Source organism: Aphelocoma coerulescens, chromosome 11 (assembly GCF_041296385.1).
Source record: "Aphelocoma coerulescens isolate FSJ_1873_10779 chromosome 11, UR_Acoe_1.0, whole genome shotgun sequence".
NCBI classification, from domain to species: domain Eukaryota; kingdom Metazoa; phylum Chordata; class Aves; order Passeriformes; family Corvidae; genus Aphelocoma; species Aphelocoma coerulescens.
In genome coordinates this window covers 3,354,495-3,365,318 of record NC_091025.1, presented here as the reverse complement: position 1 = coordinate 3,365,318, position 10,824 = coordinate 3,354,495, and the positions used below count along the sequence as shown (strand labels likewise).

The 10,824-nt window shown below is 44.0% G+C and overlaps 1 protein-coding gene across 1 annotated transcript in view; it reads left to right on the top strand.

Annotated features, from left to right (window-relative positions):
- Nucleotides 1–4,724: 4,724 nt before the first annotated feature.
- Nucleotides 4,725–10,824, top strand: part of USP10 (ubiquitin specific peptidase 10) — a 47,427-nt gene continuing 41,327 nt past the window's right edge. Inside the window, exon 1 of the mRNA XM_069026418.1 lies at nt 4,725–4,836. Within this exon, the coding sequence (XP_068882519.1) occupies nt 4,816–4,836 (21 nt within the window). The 5' untranslated portion in view covers nt 4,725–4,815. The remainder of the gene's footprint in view (nt 4,837–10,824) is intronic.

The window sequence follows — 10,824 nt, the reverse complement described above, 5'->3', positions numbered from 1 at the left end:
ATTTGCACCTCCAAGGGAGCACTGGTAAGGCAGGGTCTGGCAGAGTGCCCCTCGATTTGGGATGTTGTGTATCCAGACTTATCACCCCTTGGGAAGTGTTAGCAGATAGCACAGGGGGCTTGGAGATAAGCCACGCTCCAGAGCGCTGCACGGCTTTGGGGAATTGGTGTGCTGGCATTTCTGAAAAATGAGAGGGAGAATTTGTGTGACATGAGTGGATTTCTTCTCTGGTCTTTGAGGTCTGAACAGACCTCTTGGTGAGGAATTAGGGTTGGTAGAGGAAAGGTGTATTCTCCTGGTTCAGCCTGGCTCCTGAACCTGCACATCCCACCGCCTTCATCCCTAAGCCCTGTGAAGCATTTTACTCTTGCCAGGAAGCACAGCTCTTTCTTCCTGCCCCAGGGAAAAATAACTACTGCTCTACCTAACTCATTTTTAAAAAGGCTTCCATTGCCAAATTCTGAGGAAAGCTCGTTTTACCTGAAACAAAGCAGCTACCAAAACCCTCAGGTTTGCTCTTCCCACACTTCCATGCCTGTATTGTGGCATCGGCATGTCAAGGAGCTGCTGCCTGTAACTGACGTTAGATAACAAATCCCCCGAGGCACCCTGAGGAAAAATTACAGCCTGGTGTGAGATGCAGTTGTTTTGAAGGCTTGAGAAAGAAGATGGAAATATTTTTGTTCTCGAGTTGAAATCTTAAATTGGGAAAAATGTGCTGGTGTCTATCTGTGTAAGAGATCAGACTGCTTTCAGTGCTTTTTTCCAAAGACTGCTGGTTTTCTGGGCGCTGTTTAGGATTCCGGATCCTTGCGTGACAACAAAAAAGGGGTCGTGTGACTAGGGAATGTAAAGAAATAATTTAACCCTCAGTACTCTTTCTGAGAGCAATTTAACTTGCAGAAAACAAGTGCAGATTTGAATTGTGATTCTTCCCTTGGTGATATGTCTTAGCAAAGCTCTGACCAGTAAGACAAAGAAAAAAGGGTGCTGTGACAAGACAGCTTTAAATATTATTTTATTTCAGCTTCTTGAGCTATTTCAGTTCTCATGAATGTAATAATGCGCTAGATGCTAATTATTCCTTCATGAACTTACGGCTTTATGATGTCTTAGGGATCAGGTCAGGGCAGACGGAGAGGTTCTGTCACTGCACTGTGCGAGTCAGAGCACAGCTCAGCTACTCACAGCTTCCTCCTCCTTCCTGGTAACTCCACATAGGGAGGGACACAGCCCAGTCACGGGATTGTTGATGCTACACGCATTTTTTAATTCCTCCTGGAACTTGGAGTTGCTTTGGGAAAAAGTATACTTCTGTTTTTATGATGATGGGTTCGGTGACAGAACATGAGGGGAAGGTGAGATGGAGACTTGGTGGTTCTTTTGAGGCTCCAGAACTGAAAGAGATGATTGAACGAGAAGAGAGAAGACTTATATTTAAGATAAGGATGAATAAGTCACAATTAATTAGCCAGAAGTTCTGCATAGATAATTGAAACACTGAGTCAAGCACCCACATGATCTACTAAAGGCTTGTCCACACTTCGAATCTGTTTCAGGTTGGCTCGAACTAGTCCATGCTTAAGTTTTATACATCAACAAATTTGTTACAAATTTCCAGCAAATTTTAGAATATAGAGTTTGAAGTCAGGTTTGTACTAACCCATTTTTTGAATTAAATAGCTGCTGTTTGTGTCCTGTGGTACCTGGCTCGTGGTTCCCACCTGCAGAAACATTACCTGCCATGCTGCTCTCTGGTTCCCTTTGCCCACTCCCAATGCCCACTGCTGGCCTGGGACATTTAGGGCTCAGAAAGTTGAAAAAATATAACCAAGGTTGATAATTCTACAATCTCTGATGCTGACCTAGAGCTGGCTGATTCTGTACTGCAAACTTAAACATCCTATTTTTACTATGAGCCAACTGGCCCTCTCCGAGATCCAGCCAGGGAAGGTGTCTGCTGCTGGCAAATACTTTATGTAGGCAAAGCCCTTATTGGACCTAGAAACTGTTGGGATAAAGGTTCTGCATCTCTGAAGAAAAAGTCTTGGGATCTCCTGAAGCTCTTGACACCAGGAGGAAGCCCTACAAGGATAGCAGTAGACCTGCCACAGTCATCAACCTGTTCCTGCAGTGCAGCAGGAAGGTATTTCCTCTGTCCCTAAAAAAGTGGATGTGAGGGTCCTGAGTGCTTCAACTTCCCAAAAGTCATCCTCAGAAGTGCTCAGAAGTCATGTGTACACATCTCCCGGGCGCTGTCATGAGCACAGATCTCATGACCCAGTGAAATCACATGGAGTCCCCAGCACTTTGCATTTCCAGCAGGGTAAGAGCAATTACAGCAGCACCTGGGAGACAGATACCGTGGGAGTGGTTTATCCAGCTCCTGGGCTGCTGTCAGACTATCCTTTAATTCCACAGCCTCATTTGTTGTTAAATTCACATGTTGTTAGTAATTATTCCATGAATCTTGAGAACATGGATACACAGAAAGTGTATCCATTGTTATTTTTTTTAATTTGGAAAAGCAACTTGTTGTTTTGCAGGGATAATTCACAGCCACTGGCATAAAGGATGGAAGAAAACACAACTGATTTATGCAAGGCAGGCATTAATGAAATAACAGGCCACTAAAACAGGCAAAAAATAATAAAACAGAACTGAGGTGGAAACTTTTCAGCAGGTAAGTTTCATCAAAGCATGGCATTACAAGAAAATCCCCCTTAGATTATTAGGAAATATTATGGTAAAATGTTATAAAATACAAAGATGGGATAAAATTGAACGTGTTTTAAATGTTGCTGAATGAGACAGTGACATCCTTTCTCAGTTTTCACCCTCAGCTCTGGGTTTTAACAGTTTTGGTATTTAAATTTTTTGCTTTCCAGGCTGAAGACACTGTGCTCATTTGTATTTTGAAACAGTCAGTTTACTTAGGCAGCATTGTGGGCAGAAGGGAATTTTGCCTTCAACCAGACGAGCTACGTAAGGGTTTTCACTCCATTATTTACCTTGTAAATTAGACTCCCGAGGGGAGAGGGGCTTTCAGACGTTTGAAATGCTGTATGCAAAAAGCCTGAACGTTTGTCTCCCTTTTTTGTTTCTCTCTTTTAATATTAACCAGCCATTTTCACTGCTGGTTCTCTGCCTCAGGAGAGCACAGCAACACTTGCGAGAGACAAAAGCGAGGGAGCGGCAGCTGGGTATGTCAGCTGGAAGGGTAAAAGACTGATAGAGAACATCATTTACTGTCATCAGCACACAGTAAGTGTTGCACTTCACAGAACAGGAGGGACATGTCCTTGTCGTGGAGACGGGGAGGAATCTTCTCCTCACTTTCTGTGAACGGCCAAAGACACAAAGTTCTTGTGTTCTCTTCCTTCCCTTCAGCTTTCTCACTGATATAAAGTTGTGTCTACCACTTGCTTCCCAGCCGAAGTAGACGTTTGCAGGCCTTCGTAGTTTGTTTAAGGAAAAAAATATGGAGTAAATTAGAGATTATTTTGATGGATTCTTGCCTGGGGGTTTCAGTATTGTTATGACTCAATCTGCTCAAAATCATGAGATTGGCTTAGTCATTCTTTTTTTTTTTCCCCCCCCAGATACAAACCCTGAACCCATTCCCAGCCTGCTTATTTGGGACAGAGGTGGCACAGCTTTGGTCTGGCATCACCTGGGCACACAGCCTTCCTTACCTGTCACCTGCCAGAGTGGCCCTTGGCATGTGGCCTTTTACAGATGAAATTTGGACATTAGGAGGAATTTCTTCACAGAAAGGGTGACTAAACATTGGAACGGGCTGCCCAGAGAGGTGGTGGAATCACCATCCCTGGAGGTGTCCAAGGAATGACTTGATGTGGCACTCAGTGCTCTGATCTGGCTGACAAGGTAGGGATTGGTCATAGGTTGGACTCGATGGTCTTGGAAGGCTTTTCCAACTTAATTAAGGAATCACGGAATTATTTGGGTTGGACAGGATCTCTTGAGATCACCCAGTCCAACGACCTTGCCAAGGCAGGGACATCTGGAGCAGGTGACACAGGAACGTGGCCAGGTGGGGTTGGAATGTCTCCCTCAAAGGAGACTCTACGCCCTCCCTGGGAAGCTACTCCAGTGCTCTGCCACCCTCAATGAACAGAAATTCTTCCTCATGTTGAGGTGAAACTTCTCGTGTTTTAGTTTATGGCCATTGCTCCTTGTCCTGTTGTTGAGCCCCATGGAAAAGGGTCTGGCACCATCCTGGCGCAGGTTGCCCAGAGAAGCTGTGGCTGCCCCATCCCTGGAAGTCTCCAAGGCCAGGCTGGACTGGCCTTGGAGCAACGTGGTGCAGCGGAACGTGTCCCTGCCGATGGCAGGGGCTGGAACTGGATGACGTTTAAGCTCCCTTCCAACCCAACCCACTCCATGATTCTGTGACCCTTTTGGCGCCCACCCCGGCGATATTTCATATGCATTAACGAGATCCCCTCTCAGCCTTCTCTTCTCTAGACTAAAAACGCCACACTCCCTCAGCCTCTCACACGCGAGATACCCGGCGAGGCGTTCCGGGGAAGTTTTTCGGGATCCCCGCCCGCCTTCCCGCCGGGGGCCGCCCGCTCCCCTCACGGAGGCGGAGCCCCCTCCCGCCCTTTTCCCTCGGCGCCCTCAGCTCCCGCCCCGTGCGCGCGCAGCGGGCGGGCGGGGACGGCGCATGCGCGGTCCGGCGCGCGCCCGCCCGCCCGGCCCGGCTGGTGCGTGCGAGGGAGAAGATGGCGGCGGCGGGGGCGGCGGCGTGAGGGGCCGGGACTGCCGAGCTCCCCGGGGACGCGGGGCGCCATGGCCCTGCACGGCGCGCAGGTACCGCCCGGGCCCGCGGGCACCCCCGCGGCGCCGCGCCCGGACCCCGCCGCGCTCCCGGCGGCGGGCGGGCCCCGGGGTGGGGGGGGGAGCGTGGTGGCCGAGAGTAGGCCCAGGGTGATTGTGCACGTTCATTGAATGTGCTGAGGGCGGCGGGGCGGCCTCGCTGCCCGCGGGGACGGCGGATCCGGCGCCCCCGGGGCGGAATTCCCATCCCGGAGGGGTCCGGAGTGCGGGGGGTCGGCCCCGCGCCGGTGTCAGTGTCACCACGCCGGGGCCCGGGGTGGGGGGTGTCGGTGCTGAGCCCCCCGCCCGAGGGTGGCTCGGATAGAGCCCATCGCTCCGGCTGCTCTCTTTTATTTTTTGGAGGGTGGGAGAGGCAGAAACGATTCTATAACGAGAAGGGAATAAGGAGATTTGTAAACTAATCCTCCCCCCCTTCCCCCCGCCCAAACACTCGATAAACCCCGGCGCATCGGGGTGCAAAGGGCTGAGTGTTGCAAGATCGCCGTGCACGGGGATGCGTGTGCGGATTCCCTGTATCCCACTGGCTGAACCAGGCGGGAGATTTGTGCACGGAGTGGAAAAAAAACTGCAGTCGTGGTGGTTTTTCGCTGGAAGTTTACAGCTCGGTTCCTGGGCTAATCCAGTGTGTGCTTAGAGCGAATGATTGAGTGGGTTCACTTCGCTGATTCTTTCCCTTAAGGTTTTTCTCCCAAAGAGCTTGAAAGCAGAAATGTCAGGAAAAGCGTGTGGAGCACTTAAGTGTTTTATTTGCAAGACTTAGAGCAACATTGTTGTTAGCAAATAATAAAGTTTTGAAAACTATGGTGGCGTTAAACACAATTTTGTTAAAGATCCGTGTCTTCTGTCATAGAAAATACATTTCATAAAATGTAAGTCGTTTCGGACAAGGTGATGCTTTATTTTGATTTCTGGGGGTTTTGTTTTTTGGTTTTCTTTTCTGAGTGAAATTAAGTTACACATCAAATGAAGTTGTGCACTGGTGGCACTGACACTGATTTTTCCATAAAAAAAAAAGTTTGTTGTAGGTGAAAACTATACGACGTTTTTTGTCCAGCTTGATTTATTTATGTTTGAGAGAAAAACGTGAATGATTTTGTTACTGTGGGTGTTCTTAAGGCAGTTGCAGTGTCTGGAGTTTGTTTCAAATTTAAGAATAATTAAAAATTTTTATATCCTTCAAGTTTTATTTCAAAGTTAAGGAACCTCGCTTGCTTTTGGACCTTTTTTTACTGTCCCAGTGAATGATTTTTGGAATGCAGGTATGTCAGAAGGATTCACTGTCCAGCTCAGGAGTTGTTTCGCTCCCTGCTTTCTCCCCCCTCAGCGCTCAGCAGTGCATGTGGTCAGTTTGATAAGTTTGGGGTTTACAATGCAGCTTTCTTCATGATTTAGAAGAGTTAAGGATGTGTTTTGGTATACATCATTATATTGGTGTACTTTTAAACAAAACAAAGTTGAGCTGATGATTTAATTTATGGCGAAGTGCTGCATAGCTGAAATTAAAACTGGGCTGTAAATTCATCTTTAGTAGCAACTTGAGCGTCGACTATTTTAAATCATCCCCCTCTATAGGTAAGGGTGGGTTTTTAGGTCTCGAGAGGCTGCTCCTTAAGTTATAATATATTATTTGTATTATATAGTTTGTATATCATTTGAAATATATACAATTTAGAAGCACGTTTGTAAGATATTGTTTAGCTAGTGATTTGTTCATGTTATTTGTGTTTTGGTTTTTTTTTTTTAAATTCAACCAGTTTATTGAGATGCTCTCTGGGATTTATGTAAATATGTCTTCCAGAACAGTGTGGTGCTATGATGCTGAATTAAGGTAACAATGTTTTGGACCCTTTTGGGTGAAAAGCCTGAAGATAAGTTAAGGGATGCAGTTTTAGGTGTACGTGTTTCCTTTTTGTTTTAGGGTGGTAGTGTTGCAGATCAGTAGAAAAAATAAGAAAGTTTTGATAAAAGTTGTCTGTTGCACAAGATAAATAAGATTTTTGAGTCCTTACGTTTGTGTCATGATGCAGAGGTAAAGTGTGTTGTTCCTTCATATCTCTAATTTGGCTGCACTGTCATTGAGGCATTTTTTTGTCATGCAGGGGAAAAAACATCTTCAGGAAAATCCTGCTGCTCCTCCAGCTAAAATGCAGATTTCTGCCAATGGATGGATTCATGGAATAGTGGGCAGAAATATTTCATCAGTCAGTTTGCACATTGTGACAAATGAATCCTGGAACACCATCATATTGAATATTTCCAAAGGGACATTGATTTTGGGTGGCCATCTCGCCAGCGAGCACAGGATTGTTTGATATCAGAGTTTAGATATTGCTGGTCGTTTGTACCTCTATTCCATGTCACTATTTCATAATCATCTCATGAGAGATTTAAGTGCTGCTGTCAGTCTGCTGTGCATGTGCTGACTGTATTCACAATCTGTACTTTTTTTAAGGTGAGCTAGAAGTAAACCTGCTGTGTCGCTCCATGACACTAAAGATGCTAAGCTGATCTGGTTAAAACCACTTGTTATCAAGGACATCTAAATATCTCTTAAAAAAAAAAAAAAAGCTTAAAAACTATTTCCCTGTTTGGAAAGAATAAAACTCTGTAGGAGCTGTATAAACAGTTGTTTTAGCCACTTTTTCTATTGTTTTTCATAGAAGGAATTAATACAGATGCATCGTTTGTAAATCCTGTGAAAACAAGTTAAGCAGAAGAAAGGATACCATAGCAGAATGAATCATTTATGCTTGTTTTGTTCTTTCACCATTACTGTGGTGTCAGATGAACTCGGTGTCATTTTAAATGTACCACGTTTCCCCCAAACTCAGCTGAAGTGAAAACCAGGCAAGTTTGAGCTCAGAAAAAAAGCTGAACAAGCTCCTAGGCTGCTCATCCTCACCCAGGTTGTGTCTGGCCTGGCAACCAGAAGAACTGGAACTCGGAACATGGCATGCAACCTGACTCCCTGAAATACTGCACTGCAAACTGCCTCTTTTATGGCCAGCTTGGAGGGCTGCTCCCTGGCAGGGTGTAGTTTGATGTTTCCTTAAGCCAGGGCTCTTTCTAGAAGACAAAAAAAAAAGCAGCAGTCTGCAGGCATTTGTGCTGTGCTGCCTTTGCAGTGCATTGCCTGATGTTTGTGGTGATTAGGAAATCCATGTCTCAAAAATAATGTCAAAAAAAAGGTTGTTACGCAGCTGGATAAGTTTCTTGTGCACGTATGTGTGATGTTGGAGTGTCCTCATGGGCAGAAAGAAGTGTTTGGGGTGGGGCAGTTGGATTTTGTCAGGTTTGTGAAATCCACTGAAGATACGGGGGACACCCTGAACACAAAAGGTGGCCGTGGAAAAGGGCTGCTGGGGACTAAAATTGGTTCTAAAATTGGAATTGGAGGGAGGTGTGTGAGTGCACCATCTTGCTGCAGCTGCTGCTGCTCAGTTGCTGTCCCATGTTTTAAAGGGCTGAAGAAGCTGCATTTGTCTCTTCCCCCTTCTTTTTCATTGCTCAGAAGGGTCTGGGTTCATCTTTTGCCCATGGAGTGAGTAGTTATTCCAGGTTTCCGTGATCTTGGGAATTCAGGCTGCAGCTGAAGCTGGGAGTTTCGGTAGCCAGAAGGGATCATTTGCCTTTCTAAAATGTGAATGGTGAATCCACACAGAGTAAAGTGGGTGAATGTGGGTTGGTTGACTTAAAAAAAGGAAGTCTGGGAAAACTGACATGGAACTTAAATTTGGAACTATATGGCAGCATGCAAATAGGCTAAAACCCACAGGTTTTGTGAATCACTGCTATTTATTCTGTGCATTCTAGACTATAGCACTGATCTGGAGACTTCTTAGAATGGATCCAGCCATTTACCTATTAATAAATCCAGTTTCTGTAGGCAGTTGCTCAGACATACTGGTCTTTCCATTCATGTAGCTGTTAAAATACTTGTAAAGTTAAGTGGGGTTTTGTTTATAGGTAAACTGAGCAGTCTCGTTTCTGTTTAGTGATCGACACACAACATGCTGTGTCGTACAAAACTGCCAAATCTGTTATAATAGAAGTTGCTGGCCTTGGGCCATTGGATTATAGTCATTTGTCACTAATGCCATTTCAGCAATGTAGATGTTCATTTCCAAAGAATTAAACATGCTGGAACTGCGTTTTTTCTTTTTGATGGAAGTGTTTTATGTGTGATCATTAAACATACAACTGGGGATTAGGGAACAAAGGGTTATGCTTCATGCTGAAAAAAGTGTATGTGTGTACATGTGTGTGTGTTTGTATATTCAGACATTCCATAAAAGAATAGTCTGATATTTAAAAATTGATGTTCTAAACCCTATTTTTGTTTTATGAAATTGTAACATACACATTTAAGACTGTTTTAAGTATTTCCAATAATGGGGCTGTGTTGGTTATTTTTAAAACATTTAAAAGGATTCTTTTTTGTTAGTGCTCATGTTAATATATTCATTAATGCTTTAATAGAGTAAAACTTTGAAGTACATTAGACTTTTCATTTTGTATTTGACTCTCTAATACCTAATTTATTTCCAGATGTTCTTGATATTTTAAATATGTGTAAGAACTTTTCTGCCTTGTTTAACAGCATAAGATTTATTGATCTTCAGTGTGTGCTACAAGGTCTGTTTTTCTTCACCTGTAGTTAGGCAGGAGGAAGATTAAATCACAGTAGCCCTAATAAAGTGTTTGTGTAAAGCTTCTTTGAATAGTACACCTTGTGAAAAAGCGTGTGTTCTTAAAATCAAGAAAGGCTTGTTGAGATTCTGTGGTAGTCATCAGTGTTAGTGCCATAGGAAAGAAATGCGCAGGAGCACTTCGGGGAATTGCTGCTTGTAGTATTGTATGTGAATTCATATCATGGATGGAAGCTTTAAAAGAAGCATTGTATGTTATTTGCATTGGAATTATAGTAGGAAAGAAAGGGGTATAGATGAGCTGCTATAGAGGGTAATGTTAGCACAAACTGGAAAACCACTTAACCACTGGAAAAACACAAAATGGAAAACCATTTCAGATCACTTTCAGGGATCTGAAATTTTTTTACTTTGTTAAAAAAGTAAATACCCCAAGTGAGTCTCAGCTTTGAGGTGGAAGACAAAAAGGCATGATCTGTAAGGAACTGTAAAGAAGAGAATGTCTCTAAAGGTTGTATGAAAAGATGCATTTAAAAAACCATGCAAGAAAGTAGGTTTTCTTCAAAGAATTCTGTGTATGAAAGACTTCTTATTTTGTTTGAACTACACTGAGCAGACCAGCAGAAATAGCTGAGTTACTCCCTCAGTGCACTGGGCATCATGTTTTTTCATACAGCATTTAGAGCCTACTGTAGTGACCCACAGATTTCCTGCCTCATTTTTCCCCATGAATGTTGCAGGCTGGTGATGGCTTTGCCACTGTAACTCAAAATACAGAAGTCGTGTATCATTCATACAAAGAAGTGAAGGCTTCTGGTGTGAAAATGTTTTGTCTTGTTGGAGTGGGATGCCTTTGTAGGTACTATAGCAACCTTTTACTAATAGGCAAGATACTGATAATCCCTTGAATTCTTGGTGCAAGCATTAGGCTGGATGGAGAGGGAAATGGAAAAAGTTTGGTTAATTTGTTTAATGGTAGGGGCAGGCAATTAGGTTAGTGGTATTCAAATAATGGTTTTGGACCATGTTACTTAGGGGAGAGTATTTGGTTCAAAATTAGGCTGGTGCATGGTGTGGGATGGCCTTGTCATTTTAAGTATGAGTAGATAGGGTAAAAAGGAGAGGGAAGTCAAGCAGAAAGAAAAAGAGCCATTGTCAGCACAGGTAACAGCTGAATTGCAAAAAGAATTGAGTTCTCTTGAGTTTCAGTCTACTTAGTCTGTCCATTAAATCTTACGGGTTCTAATAATAGCTAGCTGACCAAAGAAAGTAAGAAATACCACTCTGATGTCCTTACAGCATGGAAAACCTC